The sequence below is a fragment of the Fonticula alba genome (assembly GCF_000388065.1).
Source record: "Fonticula alba strain ATCC 38817 unplaced genomic scaffold supercont2.17, whole genome shotgun sequence".
NCBI classification, from domain to species: domain Eukaryota; order Rotosphaerida; family Fonticulaceae; genus Fonticula; species Fonticula alba.
Window position 1 is genome coordinate 182443 of NW_009242987.1, and position 15217 is coordinate 197659.

Below are 15217 nucleotides of genomic sequence, written 5' to 3' on the forward strand. Positions count from 1 at the left end.
CCCCCCGCCCCCCCCCGCCGCCGCCGGTGCTTGAACGGGCCGCGGCGGCCGTGCTGACAGCCAGTGCCCTCCCTAAACGCTAGCGTCCTCTTCTTGCGCGGGCACCCCCTCGCTCCGGGGGTGGGGGAGAGACGCGCGTCCCCCGGTGTAATCGGCGCGGCAAATACGCGCCCACACCCAACGGCCCCGGTCCTCCCTTCCCCCTCCCTCCCCCTCATCGGACCCCGCTTCTGGAAGGTCCGGCCCCCGGGGCTTGCCTCTCTCACCGCCGCCGGTGACGGCCGTCCTCCGCCGCCCTTGTGGGAGCCTGGCTTCTGGAAGGCCCCCAGGGAGAGTGGGCCCAAGACGTTTGCTCGCGCGCGTGCGCGCGCGCATGCACGCCCGCTCCCCCGCCCCAGGCCGGCCGGCCGGCCGGCCGGGAGGACGTTGGACAGCTCGGCGCCCGGGGCGGGCGGCTGGCGCGACGGACGGCCGGCGCAAGCGCTGGCAGTTGGTCATATCATGTGGGCCGGCGCCTGATCCGGAGCCCCCGCGTGTTCTGATCGCACCAGCCCCTGCGTCCGCCTGCCGGCGCCCCGCCGGAGCGGCGGCTCGGGATATTTTCGCGCCCACCACCGTCCTGGTCTCATCCTCTCTCCGGGCCGCCTGGGCCTTGTGCGTCTGGTCCGGGGGACGGGGGGGTCTATTGTCTTCCATACAGAAAGACAGGGAGAGAGAGAGAGAGAGGAAGGGAGAAAAGGGAGACAGGGACCAGGGGCCTCTTGCGCTCGGCACTCACAGCTCCGGCATGGCACGGACCTCGCCCTCCGGGTTCCGGGCAATGTGCCGGATGAGAGCCAGGACCCGGGTGTCTGCGAACTCCGGGGGCACAGGCCGGCGCTCGGTGGCCCAGTAGTAGATGTCCCAGTCGTTCTCGTCCAGCAGGCGGTCATACTGCTCGAGCTCCGTGTCGTCCAGCTCATCGAGGTGGCGCTTGGCAAAGGTGCCCAGGATGAGGTCGTTCTCGAGGATGCCGCGCTTGCTGCAGGCGGCACCAATGCCCGCCGTCCGGGCAGGGGCCGAGGGAAGCCGCGCACCGGCGACCGGCGGAGGACAGGGAAAACCAGTTAGCATTCGGACGGCCGCGGCACCACCGGCCAAAAGGGGCACAAGAGGGAGGGCAGGCAAGGGGGCAGGGGCACACTCGCCACCCCCCCCCCCCTCGCCGAGGGAGGGGGGAGACTCTTCCACGCACCGGCTCTCCCAGAGAAGACGCTTGCGCTTGTTGTCGATCGGCTCGTTCGGCCGCGGGGCCGGGCGCAGCTGGAAGGGGGGGATGTATTCGTCCTCGGCATTGCCGGAGGTGGGGTTGGTGACGCGCATCATGGCCGACGCGTCGAAATCCACCCCGATCGCGGGATTGGCATACGGGTTGTCGCCGGCCGGGGCCGAGGGCGAGGAGCCGGACGTGGAGTACAGGCGGAAGCGCGCCGCCAGATTGGGCGACGCTGCGGCAAGGGCGGCCGGAGCGGCCCGGGCGTGGGTCACAGTCCGGGCCACGGTGCGCAGGGCAAGGCGAGTGAACATGGCAACACAGTCGGGGGGAGGGGGGAGGGAGGGGGGGGGGACAGCCAGCGGGAGGAAGGGGGAAGGGTTGCCAAGGTGGGATGCAAGAGGGGAGGGGACTCCGCGCGAGCGGGCGCCAGGGCCGCCGAAAACAGGGAAAATGTCCCCACGCCCCTGGCGGATCTCCCGGTCGCGTTGCACCTGCCATCGAGATCTGCGCGCGCGCGCGAGAGAGAGAGAGAGAGAGAGAGAGAGAGAGAGAGGCATGAGTCTGACAACTGTGTCGGCCCCACGGCCGGCCCCGCCCCCGCCCCGGCCCACCTTCGCCCTCGAGCCGCCGCGCCCGCCGGCCGGGGGCAACACGTTCCGCCTCGGTCTCACCGCAGACTGGGCATGTATTTGGCCAAGTGCCAACGTTTGGCGCCGCCTCGGCACTGCGCCCGATCGGTCCGGCTCCCTCCCAGCCGCCGGATGGTGAAGGGAGAACAGGCGGGACAAAACTGGGTGTATTGCCGGCGCGCTTACGCGCAGCCTACAGAGAGAGAGAGGGGGGTGAGGGGAGAGGGAGCGCGGGCGGACGCCAGCACAGACATCCACACGAGCAAGTGAGGGGGGCGGCCCAGGGCGCGGGGGCCCGCCCGGCGGAGGCGGCCGCCCTAGACGGAGGAGGACCGCGGCCGGGCCGGGCCGGGAATCTGCGTGAGCATGGCCCATGGCTGCTGCGGCGCTGCCCCAGAGCCCGAGGATCCAGGCATGACCATGACCGAGGCCCGAACGCCGGGTGCCTGGACGGGTGGCAGCGCCATTGGCCGGAGCCGAGGTCAGTTGTGGCCGACGGTGGTGGGGCGGTTCGTGGGAAAGGGCAAGCGGGAGGGAGCAGAGGGAAAGGAAGCAGCGGAGAGGGCCACGCACCTGGGGCGATGGCCGGCCTGCAGGGCCGCCAGACGAGACGGCATGCGGTGCCAGGAAGTCGTGTGAAGGGGGGCCCCCTGCATGGGGACCAGATGGCCAGGGAAGGACCGGGGAGGGTGGCAGGGTGCGCGTTAGAAGGGCGGCCAGCATGAGGATGCCACAGGGACGGCGGCAAGTCGCACCGGCAAAGTCTCCGGCCGACGGGTCGATGTGATGATACGCCGGACCCTGGTGCGAGTGGTAGTGGTGCTGGTCGTATTGCACCGGCTGCTGCGACTGCGAGGATGGCTGAAAGGGCGCATGCTGTGTCGAGGCGTGGTACGACTGCTGGTGGTACGGCTGCTGCTGCTGCTGCTGCTGCTGCTGCTGCTGCTGCGATGCCTGCTGCGACGGGTGGTGATACTGCGCGGCCGGGGGGTGCCGTGCTTGGGTGTCGTAATAGACACCCGCCGGGGGCTGATCACCCGGGGCATGTCGGAGATCATAGTGCGTGTCTCCGGGCCCGGCGCCCGGCGGAGGGACCACGTCATAGTAGTAGCCCGGGTGCCCAGAGCCCAGCACGCCCTGCGGCTGGTATAGCCCATGCTGCGAGGAGTACATCCCCCCGGCGAGGCCCGAATCGAGGGGCCCATGCTGCTGGTGCTGCTCGCCATCGGGCGACAGTGGCGGCGAGCCGGAGTCCGGGTCGGCCGGCTCCGGCGAGCCGGCTTGCATCTTCACGGATGCCCCGGCCGCCGGGACAGCACCCCCGGCATCGGGGTCGGTGGGGTTGCTGGACGGCCGGGCGGGATGCGGCCGAGGGGGCGGCAGCCCGGTCGCCCCGGAATCCAACAGCGGCTCGGCCGTGACGCGCGAGGTGGACTCCTTCTCGGCGCCGGGCAACGCCGGTGGGGGGGCCGGCCCGGAGCCGGACTTGGAAGCGGCCGCCGCGGCGGCGGCGGCGGCGGCGGCGGCGGCGGCGGCCGCCGCGGCGCTGGCAGCTTGGGTCTGGGCCGCCACTTCGGCAGTCACACGTCGGCGAGTCTCCTCCAGCAGGGAGGCCACCGCCTCCGGGTAGATGGCCAGGCCGGTCATGCCGTAGAGATCCTCCTCGCAGGACTTCGGGTCCAGGCCGCGCAAAATGGCCTCCTCACAGACGTGGTTGATCATCAGCCGCAGATGCAGGTCCAGCTGGTTGGTCCGGGTCACCACGTCGGTGTACTTTTGGGTGATCCTCTGGGTGAGGAGCTCGCGCGCGGCCGGGTCGTCCATCATGGGCATGCCCCCGGGGCCGGGGGCCGACATGCACTCGGCCTCCCCGGCGTGGCTGCCGAAGGAGGCTCCCCCGCAGGGGGGAAGATCTGGCCGCCGGCCGGCGCCCCCGGCCGGGCCGCCAGCCAGGCCGCCGGTCAGGCCGCCGGGGCCCAGCAAAGCCAGCTCCCCGGCCGGGGCGCCGACTTCCAGCTGCGGCTCGCCCTCCAGCAGGAGCTCATTCGTCAGCATGAGCGTGGTCTTGGCCTGGCGGATGTAATTGGCCGTCAGCTGCAACACCCGGGCCTTGTTGATGTTGGCAATGTTGTGGGCCTCCGGCAGGATGGGGAACACCCCCTGCGGAGGGTCGGCATTGGTGGGGGTCAGCAACTTCCGCAGGGAGGTGATGGCGTCGTTCAGCTCGGCGCGATACTTCCGCTCCATCTCCGAGTGTTGCTTGCGCTGGGTGTTGGAGCCTGGCAGGGGGATGCACATGCGGCCCGGCGATGGGCAGGGCGCGTAGTGAGGACCGACGGGGGGCAAGGGAGGGGGGGGGGGGCGGAGGTGAGGAGGCCAGGGGAGAGGAGCAAAGACACAAGGAAAGGCAGGATCCCGGCAGGGCGTACCGCCGCGGGCCGAGGCCCCGGCCCGGCCACCGCGCTTGGTTGCACCGGCCGTAGCACCTGACATAATGTTCCGGGGGTTGGCCGGCTTGGACCGGTCGGTGGGTGGCGAAGGCTAGCGGGAGGGAGGAAGGGCGAGGATGGAAAGGGGGGGAGGGGGACGTGCACAGAGCGCGCGCGTGTATGTGTCTTGTCGGGAGGCCAGGGGCGGGGAGGGGGGGGGGATAGGAGGGCGCGATCAGGGAAACAGCGGAGCAGGAGGGGGGGGGGTGGAGAAAGAGGGGAGTGCCTCCAGGGGCGATCTCGCCCCCGGCCAGGCGTGGGCGCCCGAAAAGCAGATCGCGCCGGCCCAAGTGCCGTGAGGGGGATCCACCGAGAGAGAGAGAGAGAGAGAGAGAGAGAGAGAGAGAGAGAGAGAGAGAGAGAGAGAGAGGGAGAGAGAAAGAGCAGGAGACAGAGGGAGCTCACAAAGCCCAAGCCGTGGCCTGCCTCCGCCCCGCGCCCCTCCCCCGCGCCACCTGCCCCCCTGGGAGGAATCCCCCCCTCCGCCTCCCGGCCCCCGGGCAAGGGGGCCAGTTACGCCTGGGCAAATGGCGCGCATGCCTGCGGACTCTCCGCCCAAGCGTGGGCGAGGAGGAGGGGGGGGGTGCATGGGTGCGCGCGCGCGCACGCGCACGCGCGCGCAGGGCCGATGGTGTGTGGTGACAGCTACCGGGGGCTTGTTTGTTCCCAGCCACAAGAGCCCCCGGGGTCGGGGCGGGGGAACGTCCTCGGCGGCGGGACGCCCGTGGTGGGAAAGGCGCCCCGCCCCGGGCCGCCGGGCCGCCCGCCGGAGGGAGACCCGCCGGGTGTGAGAACGCCGCATGTTTGGGCCGTCGCGCGCGGCCCTAAAAACGCCCATACACCCCCCCCCCCCACCCCCTTCACCCGGGGCAAGACGGCACACGGGCAGAAGCACTCATATGGGCGCGCCGGGCGGCAGAGCGCCCGCCGGCGCGGCCGATCCCTCTGCCCCCGCATGCGCCGGCCAGCCGCGCGCCGCATCCAACTCGACCGGCCATTTGCCGGCCGAACCCCTTTCTTGCGGCCAGGCCACACACACAAATAAACACGCCTGCCAGTCCGGCGCGTCCACCGCGTTGCCCGGCAGGCTGTACCACCGCTCGGGCGGGGGGAGGGGGCGGCCGAGAGACGCCGGGCAAGCCGTCGGCCCTTGCGCGGCAACCGACCCGTCCACACGCCGGCCAGCCGCCACCTCTTGGCACTCGAGGGCCCCCCCCCCCCCCCCCCCCCCCCCTGGGTGCGGGAAGATCGACAGAATGGTAGCCCACAACTGGACCCGGACCCGGGCACCCAAGAGTTGGGATGTGGCCCGGCGGGTTGTGGGCTAGTTCGGGAGTTTGGCCGGCGCGATGCGTTGGGGCCTCGGGGCCAAAACAATGGTCCTGGCCTGGGCGCCAGGTGGCCATGGTTTTGTCCCCCCCCCGGCCCGGGGGAGGGGCCCAGGGGGGCGGAGGCACTCTCCGGCCGGGCTGCTCGGCGGAATTGATGTGCCTTCCGCCGAAAGCACACCCAAATGGCTTACGGCGAACGGCCCGGGAGACCGGCGCGTGCACGCACTCGCCCCAGCACCAGGGGCCCGCCGGGGCAGAGTCCGCGGGCGGCCCTCGGCCCGGGCGGAATTCGGCCCCTTACTTTAGGCCTTCATGCGGGCTCACGCAGGAGCGCCGGGGGCCGGGCCGCCTGCCATCCATGCGGCCGGCTGGCGCCGGCCCCGGTGAACAGCCGACGCGTCCGCGCGCGCGCGCATGCGCACACCCTTGCACACATGCGCCGCTGCCCTCCGGCGGCCCTTGACAGCCTCCTGGCTGCCCTGTCTCAGGCGACGCCCATCCTCCGGGCGACCCCCCCCCCCCCCCCCCCCCCCCCCCAGGCGTTCGGGGCGCTTGCCCGTCCGACACCCTCGTTGCCCGGTTCCAGTCCGCTCGTGTCCCATGCCGGCCCGGCCCCCGGCCCCTCGCCTTGGCTGGGGCCCGGGCCACACCTGCCTCCCTGGTGACGATGGCCCGCCCGCCGGCGCACGCACCGCAAGCATGCGGCGCGTGCGGCCCGCCCGCCGGCCCCCCTCCCCCGCGAGGTTCGGCGGGACCCTACGTCGGTTGTCAGTTGTTGTTTCAGGAGGCGGCCGGAATTGGGGCGCGGCGGCCTCCGCGTGACATGGCGATGCGTGACGCGCCGAATTAACGACTTAACCCAAGGCATACGGCGCGGCCGCTGGCCGCGCCCCGGCCTGGTACCCCCTCCCCCTTTCGAGGGCCCACGTCTGTTGCCTTTTCCCGGCTCCCCGGCCCGCTGGTGGAGAAACAGACGGCGGTGGCCACCTATATACATGAGACATATGAATGTGTGTGTGTGTGGGTGAATAAAATAACATGTATTTCGCACGCAAGAAGCGGGAGAGCAAGGGAGACATGCAGAGATAAGGAGAGAGAGAGAGAGAGAAGGCCGCCAGTGTGAGGAAGGAAGGAGGGAGGAAGAAAGCAGAGGAGACACGCCTCCACACACGACGAGCATGATGCGTGGCGCGCATGGGCGCGCACCGCAGATGCCGGGACACACAAGGAAGACGGCCCTCTAGGGGTGGCCGCCGAGTGGGCTGCGCGAGCGAGACCGACCAAAGCGCCGGCCCCGGGACGGGCCATTGCCATACGGCCGCCGGCCGCCGGAGGGACTCGGTGAGCGGGACCGCGAACGCGAGCGCCCTCGGCCCCCGCGCGAGCGGCCATCCCGGCCACCGCCTCGCCGGCCGCCACCACCGCCGCCGCCGCCGCCGCCGCCGCCGCCGCCGCCACCAGTACGACTGAGCCCGGAGGGAAGCTTGCCCCGTGCGCCGGACGTCGCGCCGACAGAGCTGAGCAGCTGCGGGCGTGGCACCATATGCAGCGCGGCCGACACATCATCCAGACCGTCGGCCCCACGTTCGGATGTCGGGTCATTGTCAATGTCAGGGCGCCGGCGCGGTGACCGCGACCGCGAGCGCGACTGGTCCCAGGCCAGCGGCGGGGGCGAGGGAGACCGCGGTCCTCGGGGAGCGCGATCGAGCAGCTCGCGCGATGGCGACCGTCGCCGGCGGCCGCGCAGGTCATCCGGTCCAGGCGCGCGGCTCCGGCTCCGGCCATGGTCGCGATCCCGGTCGCGATCCCGGTCGCGATCCCGGTAGCCACCATGGTCGCGGTCGCGGTCACGATCACGGTCTCGGTCGCGGCCGCGGCCCCGGTCACGATCCCGGTCACGGCCGTCTCGGTCACGATCCCGGTCACGGCCGTCTCGGTCGCGATCCCGGTCGCGGCCATCTCGGTCACGTCCACGCAGCCGGTCATGGTCGGAGTCCGAGAAGGACCCACCGCGGCCGCCGATGTCCACCCGGTCGCGCCGACCACGATCGTCATACCGATCGCGCTCGCGATCATGGTAGAAGTCGCGGTCGCGCTCACGGTCGCGGTCGCGATCTCGGCCACGGCCGCGCAGCCGGTCGCCCTCTGGCAAGTGATAGGGAGCCCCTGGGGGCGAGTGCCCGCGCGAGTCGGTCGACCGGCTGCGACTACGCCGGTCGGACCGGCCGCGGCCGCGCATGTCGCCCCCACGGCCACCGAGTGGTCCGCTCGAATGGTGAGGCTCACCCACGCCGCCGGGATCCAGCGGCCGATCGTCCAAATGCCGACGATGGGTATGGTGGTGATGCGGCTCGATCGGGCCGCCGGGTGGTAGCGGCCGGAGGCCGGACCCCCGGAAGTCCCCCCCGGGGCCCGGGCTGGGCGAACGCCGCCGACGTCCCTCCCCCCGACCGGCCCCACTCCGGTCCATGGACGAGTGGGAAGAGGAGGAGGAGGAGGAGGAGGAGGAGGAATAACGACCACCGCCACCACCCGGGCCATCATAGGGTGCATCATGCTGGGACCGGGTCGCTGATGACGGAGAGCCCCCCCGGCGGGCGGACGACGCGGAGGAAGCCGGAGACCCGCCCTCATCCGGGCCCTCGCCCGAGTGCGAGTGCCCCCGTTGGGACAAGGTGGCCGTTGGCGACTGATCCGGCGCCCGGCCTCCAGCCTGGGCGTCCTCCCCCCCGGCGGGAGGCTGGAGCCCGACAAACGGCCGGTCACAGGAGATGATTTGCGGCTTGAAGACCACGGCATTCAGCCAATTGAGCCCGGGCATTTGGTGTCCCAAGGACAAGCACTGCTGCCCCAGGCGGAAGAGCTCCACCGCCACCAGCTCCACCTCGCGCAGCTGGGCATTCGTCAGCAGCAGGCGCCACAGGTCATCCGGCCGATCGACCGAGCTCGGGGGAACGCCGGCAGCCTCCGGCCGCAGCTGGATGGCTCCGAGCGCCTCGCCCGGAACCAATGTCGCCAAGTACAAACACGCGGTCACCAAAGTCAAGGGGGTGCACGCGAAGGCGGCCGCCGAGAACACCGCGTCCAGCAGCAGCTGGAAGGCCACGAAGGTGCGATTGCGACTCACTGGGCGAGCAGGCGGGTCAGCATCATTTCGGCGAGCCGCACCTGCCCCTCCCCCGGCCAGGGGCCGAAGAAGGGAGCGGCAGAGGAGTGCGTGGCTGCGCGAGAAGCAAAAACAACCAACCGAAAAGCCCCCAGCAACAGCGACAACGCCCCAGCGATCGCTGCAATGGGGGGACCATCGGGCCCCACTCGCCCCCCCTCCTCCCTCCCCCATGAGTTTGGCAAGCATCCATGCGGGAACGTACTGCCGCTTTGTTTGGCCAGCCGGACAAGAAGAACCGTGTGATTGGCATCCGCCGCGCCCAGATCAAAGCCGATGGTCGACAGGACCAAGCGCTCGAGGCGCACAAGCTGTCGAACCCGCTGGTGGTCCAGCACGAAGCCCGAGTGCCGGCTGGCATTGGACCCCATCCCGGCGGCCTCCTCCTGGGCAATGTGGTCCCGCCGAACGGCTTGATATTCGACCTCCAGGATCTTGGGCAGTTTGCGGATGGAGTCTTCGATCTTGCTGCCAATCAGCAGCGACACGAGAACCACATCCTACGAGGCATGGCAGGATGGGGCGATCAGTTTCGGAGGGGGGAGGGGGGGGGGCGACATGGCAGCGACGAGCAAGGGGCAGGCGAATGGCGAGGGGGTGGCCCCGGGCCCTGGTGGCCGGCAATACGCACCGCCGGATTGTGGTGGTAGATGGAAAAGTGCGCGAAGAAGCCATGGTACACTCGGGCCGAGGTCAGGATGGTTGAGGCGGGCCTGCAAGCGCGCGTACACGCGCCGGGAGGGACCAGCAAATTCGGTCAGTCATGGCCGGAGAGGGCAGCCGGGAGGAGGAGCGGAAGGAGCATAAGTGGGCAAAAAAGAAACAAGAGGGGGGGGGGGCCAGCAGGGGTGACCGGCGACGCACAGCCGAAGCATCCCAAGGGCGTAGCGCATGAAGATGCAATTCTGCAGGTGCGCGATTTCCGGATTCTGCAAGAAAGCCTGCTGCTGCAGGACAGTCGAGGAGGCATCCGATTCCGGGGCACCAGGCGGGAGGGCCTCCACCGGGGGTGGACCGGCATCATGCACGGGCCCAGGTCCAGGCTCCCCCGCGAACGGGGGCCCATGCCGGTCAGCATACCGGTCGTCCGGCCGTGGATGGTCCGAAGGGGGCGGCAATTCGATGCCATGGTGGCCGTGGTGTGGTGGCGCCTGATGGTGATGATGGTGGTGGTGGTGCTGTTGCTGCTGCTGCTGCTGCTGCTGCTGCTGCGGGTGCTGTTGCTGCTGCGGGTGGCGAGGGGTTGAGTAGTGATGGTGGTGCTGCTGCGGCTGCTGCTGCTGCTGTTGTTGCTGCTGCGGTTGCTGAGGTGGCGGGTGATGGCGTGAATGGTGCAAATGGTCGCCTCCATGCGGAGGGTCGCCCCCATGCGGGTGCTCCCCCCCGCGAGGGTGGTCTCCACCGCGCGGGTGGTCGCCCCCGTGAGGGCGGTCGCCTCCGTGCGAGAAGTGGTGTTGGTGGTGCGGGTGACCATGCGGGGGCCCATGCGAGTGCGGATGCCCATGCGGGGGCCCATGCGAGTGCGGCCGATAAAAGGCCTCATCCCGCGGTGGGGAGGGGTGCCCATGCGCCGATGGCGGGTGAAAGGGGGGGGACGCGTGGTCGCCAAAGTGCCGGCCCTGCGGGCCATTCGGCGGACCCCCATGCCGATGGTTCATTTGTCCCGACTGGTGGTGCTGCTGCTGCTGCTGCTGGTGGTGGTGGTGGTGATGGTGGTGGGGGTGGGGCGAGGGCGGCGGTGGCAGTGGCGGCGGCGGCGGTCCACCGGGCCCGCCACCGGGGTGCATCGGCCCTGACGGGTGGTGGTGCTGGTGTTGGTGGTGGTGGTGCGACAGCGGCGGCGGTCCGCCGTGCCTCTGCGAAGCTTGCGGCGGATGGTGGGGGTGATGCCCGTGGACGGAGGAGTGATGCTGCATCCTCAAGAGCTGCAAGGGCCGGCAGCAAGGGGGCGAGCGGGCAGGCAGTCAGCACGGGAAGAGGCACCCAGGGGGCGGGGGGGGGGGGGGGGGGAGGCCAGCTGGCGGATGGCGCCCGAGAGGGGGCTCCCCTGCGGCACCCGTGGCAGGCGCTGGCAAACCGGCAGGACAGTGGCCGAGGTGTTTGCGAGGGCGAGAGGGTGAATGTGCTTGGGCAGGCGACACCATGCCACACGTGCGGGAGTGTACCTTTCTCTCGTTCTCTCTCTCTCCTCTACTCCAAGTGGCTGCGGCCAGCGCGCCGGCGGCACGGCCCGGGGGTGCGGGGAGGCTTGGTTCGGCAGCCAGGGGAGGGGGGCAAGGGCGGAGGGTAGGGGGCGCGCGGGCGTGCGAGGGTGCTACAGGTGATGCGGCAGTGTAGGAGGATGGAAACCAAGCAAGGCGATGGCGGAGGGAGGGGGAGAGTGGCGCAGGTTGCCGCGACCCAGCCAGTCGTCTCTGCGCCCGCGGGTAGCCTTGAATGTGTGCGCGCGCCTGGCGGGGGGGGGGGGGGGGGGGCGCCTTTGCTCACCGCGGCGTGTGAAGGCCCGCAGGTGTGTCTCCCCTCTGCCTCATGGCGGGCGCGAAAAGAACGCCGCGTAGAGCCCGCCCGTTCCGTCTCCACACACACACACACACACTGTCTGCCCCCAATCTAGTGCCCCGGCACCGGAGCACAGTGTTGAAGGTACCGGCGGACCCCCGCCCGAAGCCAGCCGACTGCCGGAAGAATCCAGCTGACAACGCACACATCCCTCCATGTGCCACCGATCCCACACGGCCTGGCGCCCGGCCGATCGCATGCAGAGTCCGCCCGGCCCCCGGCCCCGGGGCCCCACCCCGCCTGGGCCCCCGGCCGAGCCCGCCACTCTGGCGAGAGGGGCCCGCGCAAAGCGGGGCTTACGTGCGGGGCGTCCTCCTGCCCCGGCTGGCGGCCGAGGGGACAATATTTCGGCGGAGGTCTAATTGTGGCCCCTCCCAGTGATGGTACCTAGCGTCACTGGCCCTGTCCCTTCCTCCCCCCCCCCCCCTTCCTTCAATACATCCAACAATACCCCCCCAAAACACCCACAAACCCAAACAACCATGTATAAAAACGACAACCACCAGAAAAACAATCCGAAGCTTTACATGTCTCTCTGGGTACGGCCGACGCTGCTGTCCTCGTCGCGGGCGCTGCCGGCTCGCGATCCGGGCGCCTGCCCAACGCAAATGCCGGCACATGTGGAGGCGGCCAACGCCCTGTGCGACCGGGCGGTGCTGCGCCTGTCCGCCGACCGGTCTGCCGATCTGCTGGGCTTCCTGCAGGGAGTCACCGCGCAGGACCTCCTGCACCCGTGGACCCACCGGTCGCAGGAGGGCCCGACCGCCGCCGGGCGGCCGCTCTACACGGCCTTCCTGTCGAATGTCGGCCGGGTCTTGTCGGATGCCTTTGTGTACCTGCCGCCGGCCGGGGCTGCCCCGCACGACCGGGATGTCCTTCTGCTGGATGTGCCCGCGGCCCATGTCGGCCCGCTGACGGCGCACCTGCGCAAGATGGCCTTCCGCAAGCGCATCACCATCGACGACCTGTCGGGGTCGGTGGTGGTGGCGGCCTCGGTGGCCGGGGCCAGCGGCCTGGCGGACTTGGCCCCGCCGCACCTGCGCTACGGCGGCCGCGACAGCCGGCACATGTTGCTCGGGTCGCGGGCGCTGGTCCTGCGCGAGGCGGCCGACGCCCCGGACGGAGGCTACACCCTGCCGAATGCCAGCTTCTGGAGCTCGCGCCCCAAGTGGCTGGCCTTGCAGAAGAGCCTCGGCCTGCCGGACCTCTCGACCATGGGCTTTTCCGCGGACGGCTCCCCCGGGGGCAGCATCTTCCCCCTGGAGGCCAATCTGGACATGGCTGGCGGTATCAACGTGCGCAAGGGCTGCTACCTGGGCCAGGAGCAAACCGCGCGCACGGTCTTCCGCGGCGCGGTGGCCAAGCGCCTGGTCCCGCTGGAGCTGTCCCTCGGTGTGCCCAGCCCCCTGGTGGCCGGCGAGCTCGGCGAGGAGGCCGGCGACCTCCGGTGGATCGACGTCGGCGCCTATGAGTCTCCCCTGCAGGATGCCCTGTACACCCTCTTCGAGGGGCAGGGCCCGCTTGGTGGGGGCCAGGCTGCCGGCTCCGCCGCCGGCACCACCGAGGATGCCCCGCCGGCCGCCGGCCTGTCGCTGGTCCCCTTCGACCTGGCCACCGAGACGCTGGTCGATAAGCCGGCCCCGCGCGGCGGCCACCCTACCCTGGCCCGGGGGACGGTCCTCAATGTTGGCATGTCGGTCTTCCGTACCACTTCCATCCTCAACCACCAGGTCTTCCGTGTGGTGGTATGTTGCCGGGTGGTCCTTTTCTCGCCATGCCAGTGTGTGCCTTCGCTCGGGGTGGTCCTCCCCGTGCTCGCCTGTCCTGACACACTGCCGCTCCTGTTGCCTCCGGCCTGCTTTCTTCTCACCTCCCCCCCCCCCCCCCTCCCCTGCCCGGCCTCGCCCCTCCTCGCCAGGCTGCTGACGGCCAGCCGACCGATATCTTCGCCCGGGTGCAAGTCCCGGCCGACTGGCCGGCCAACCCTGCGGCCGACGGGTCCAACCCCCTGGCCAAGGGCATCTTCCCGCCGGGGCTCGAGCCGTACGCCTTCATCCCGGTCGAGGGGCAGGAGGAGGAGGCCCCCACTGCCGAGGCCCCGGCTCCGCCCATTTCCCCGATTGACAGCCCCAGCAACCTGGCTCACCCGCAGGGCTGGGAGACGTTGGTCTCCCTCTGATAGATGGCGGGCGCTATCCCCAAGGTGCGGTCCCACCCCCTGGCAAGATTCCCCCCCCCCCCCCCCCCCCCCTCATGCTCCCGTGCACCATGCCCGGCCGAGGAACATATGTATCACACACAAAATACACCGGTATAGAGATGGCCTGTGGCTGCACAGGCCGCACAACATGGTATGTGTGGGCGTAGTATTGGCTGTTTGGGACTTTCTAAAGGTCAAACATGTCTTCGTTCTTCTTTTCCATCCAGGAGGACTGTCCCATGAGATTGTCGTCGATGAACGAAAGTTGCGAGCCACGCTGCGACCGGAAGGGCGACGCGACCCCCGACCGGGCGCCGCTGAGGGTCGGCGAGAAGCCCGGCTGCGAGGGCCCCATGTAGATGGTGGTGGAGCCAGTTCCAGCGGTCGAGGGGTCTGGTAGGGTGCTAGAGTCCCGGCAGAAGAAGAAAAAAAGGGCGCACGCGCACACCGCAGAGCAGGAACATCAGTCAGACAATCTCCAGGGGGGGGGGGGGCAGAATGCCCACCAGGGGGGCACGGCAATATGGATGTACGCACTTCCGGCCGGAGGTGGAGGCCGATGGTGGCCCGATGATGTCGTGCTGCTGGCTGGAGGAAGTAGCGGGACGGACAGATCCGGCCAGGTGAGAGGAGGGCGGAGGGGGCAAGAGGGGGGCGGGGTCAAAAAAAAAAAAAGAATGGCAAGAAGCAAGTGATGACCAGGCAGAGGCAGCACGCCAGGGACCCTACCGCGCGAGAATCGACCGACTGAGCTGCTCCGAATCATGGAGCAACGCCTCGCTGTCGCGAAGAATGCGATCCACATCAGACAAGGTGCCGATGGTGGAGTCAAACTTGGGTGCGGCGGTGGTCAGGCCAGCGGTGGTGCTGGACGAGGGCCCATGATGTTGCTGCTGCTGCTGCTGCTGCTGCTGCTGCTGCTGCTGCTGTTTCTGTTGGTGCTGAGGTTGTTGTTGATGCTGCTGGCCGGCGGCCATGGTCTGCTGCGCAGCCCCCTCGGCCACGGGGATGTCGATCGTGCGGCGGGCCCCGAGGGCCGAGGCCGACCAAAGCCGGTTAACACGTTTCAGATCGGCGACCTGCTCGCGGGGATGATGGCATGGTCAGAAACGCGTCAGACGGACAGGGGAGCCACAATCGGTTTCAGGGACAGCAAAAGGAGCGAGGACCGGCCGATCCAGCTCCCCCTCAGCGCACCGAGACATTGTAGAGCAGAGCGATCCCCTCGAGGGTGTCCAAAGGGGTCACCGTGTGTTTGAGCATCCGGGCAGGGGCAGAGCGGGGAGGGGGGGGGGGAGGCGGCGAAAAGGACAGACGCAAGTGATGGAAAAGAAGGGGCAGGGGGAGGGGGGGGGGAACACATTATCTACCTGGGCGCAAGCCCGACACGCGCCGGTCCGGTGCGTGAAAACCATGGTCACCTCGGCCCCGTACACCCCGGGGGAAGCCGGCCCCGAAGAAGATCTGACCATCCCCGGGGGTGGGCATAAAAATGCGTACTGCGCGGGCGGCCTGCTCACGGGTGCGGCCACCAGGAAAACGGGGGAGAAGTCGGGTAATGAATCTGTGTGTGTGTGCGGGGGGGGGG

At 70.0% G+C, this 15217-nt stretch overlaps 4 protein-coding genes across 5 annotated transcripts; 1 reads left to right on the forward strand and 3 right to left on the reverse strand.

Moving 5' to 3' along the window:
- Positions 1-706: 706 nt before the first annotated feature.
- H696_06043 (hypothetical protein) lies at positions 707-1578 on the reverse strand. Its single transcript, XM_009499810.1, has 2 exons — positions 1235-1578; positions 707-1021 (listed from the first exon to the last, which is right to left on the reverse strand). The coding sequence occupies exons 1-2, from the start codon at positions 1564-1566 to the stop codon at positions 775-777; spliced, it is 579 nt and encodes a 192-aa protein (XP_009498085.1). The 5' UTR covers positions 1567-1578; the 3' UTR covers positions 707-774.
- Positions 1579-2036: 458 nt separating this feature from the next.
- H696_06044 lies at positions 2037-4528 on the reverse strand. 2 transcript variants are annotated; one of them, XM_009499811.1, is made up of 4 exons: positions 4314-4528; positions 2640-4163; positions 2458-2534; positions 2037-2330 (listed from the first exon to the last, which is right to left on the reverse strand). In XM_009499811.1, exons 1-4 carry the CDS (start codon positions 4375-4377, stop codon positions 2202-2204), a joined length of 1794 nt encoding a protein of 597 aa, XP_009498086.1. In that variant the 5' UTR covers positions 4378-4528; the 3' UTR covers positions 2037-2201. The 2 variants fall into 2 exon arrangements, with proteins under 2 accessions (XP_009498086.1, XP_009498087.1); XM_009499812.1 differs by having other exon boundaries at positions 2458-2474; positions 4314-4377.
- Positions 4529-6713: 2185 nt separating this feature from the next.
- Positions 6714-11324, reverse strand: H696_06045 (hypothetical protein). Its single transcript, XM_009499813.1, has 5 exons — positions 11036-11324; positions 9735-10795; positions 9502-9583; positions 9076-9370; positions 6714-8830 (listed from the first exon to the last, which is right to left on the reverse strand). The coding sequence occupies exons 2-5, from the start codon at positions 10784-10786 to the stop codon at positions 6945-6947; spliced, it is 3315 nt and encodes a 1104-aa protein (XP_009498088.1). The 5' UTR covers positions 10787-10795; positions 11036-11324; the 3' UTR covers positions 6714-6944.
- A 512-nt stretch (positions 11325-11836) lies between these two features.
- Positions 11837-13682, forward strand: H696_06046 (hypothetical protein). The gene is made up of 2 exons (XM_009499814.1): positions 11837-13174; positions 13348-13682. The coding sequence occupies exons 1-2, from the start codon at positions 11912-11914 to the stop codon at positions 13606-13608; spliced, it is 1524 nt and encodes a 507-aa protein (XP_009498089.1). The 5' UTR covers positions 11837-11911; the 3' UTR covers positions 13609-13682.
- The last annotated feature ends 1535 nt before the right edge of the window (positions 13683-15217 follow it).

Excerpts from the sequence above, each read along its gene's own strand:
- H696_06043 (XM_009499810.1), bottom strand. The coding sequence starts at position 1,566 with ATGTTCACTCGCCTTGCCCTGCGCACCGTGGCCCGGACTGTGACCCAC. Across the intron at positions 1,022-1,234 it reads CGTCTTCTCTGGGAGAGCCG|CAAGCGCGGCATCCTCGAGA; the intron begins GTGCGTGGAAGA and ends TGCCGCCTGCAG.
- H696_06044 (XM_009499811.1), bottom strand. The coding sequence starts at position 4,377 with ATGTCAGGTGCTACGGCCGGTGCAACCAAGCGCGGTGGCCGGGCCGGG. Across the intron at positions 4,164-4,313 it reads CGGGGCCTCGGCCCGCGGCG|GCTCCAACACCCAGCGCAAG; the intron begins GTACGCCCTGCC and ends TCCCCCTGCCAG. Across the intron at positions 2,535-2,639 it reads GTCGGCCGGAGACTTTGCCG|GGGGCCCCCCTTCACACGAC; the intron begins GTGCGACTTGCC and ends GTCCCCATGCAG.
- H696_06045 (XM_009499813.1), bottom strand. The coding sequence starts at position 10,786 with ATGCAGCATCACTCCTCCGTCCACGGGCATCACCCCCACCATCCGCCG. Across the intron at positions 9,584-9,734 it reads GCCCTTGGGATGCTTCGGCT|GCCCGCCTCAACCATCCTGA; the intron begins GTGCGTCGCCGG and ends GCGCGCTTGCAG. Across the intron at positions 9,371-9,501 it reads TCTACCACCACAATCCGGCG|GATGTGGTTCTCGTGTCGCT; the intron begins GTGCGTATTGCC and ends CATGCCTCGTAG.
- H696_06046 (XM_009499814.1), top strand. The coding sequence starts at position 11,912 with ATGTATAAAAACGACAACCACCAGAAAAACAATCCGAAGCTTTACATG. Across the intron at positions 13,175-13,347 it reads ACCAGGTCTTCCGTGTGGTG|GCTGCTGACGGCCAGCCGAC; the intron begins GTATGTTGCCGG and ends CCTCCTCGCCAG.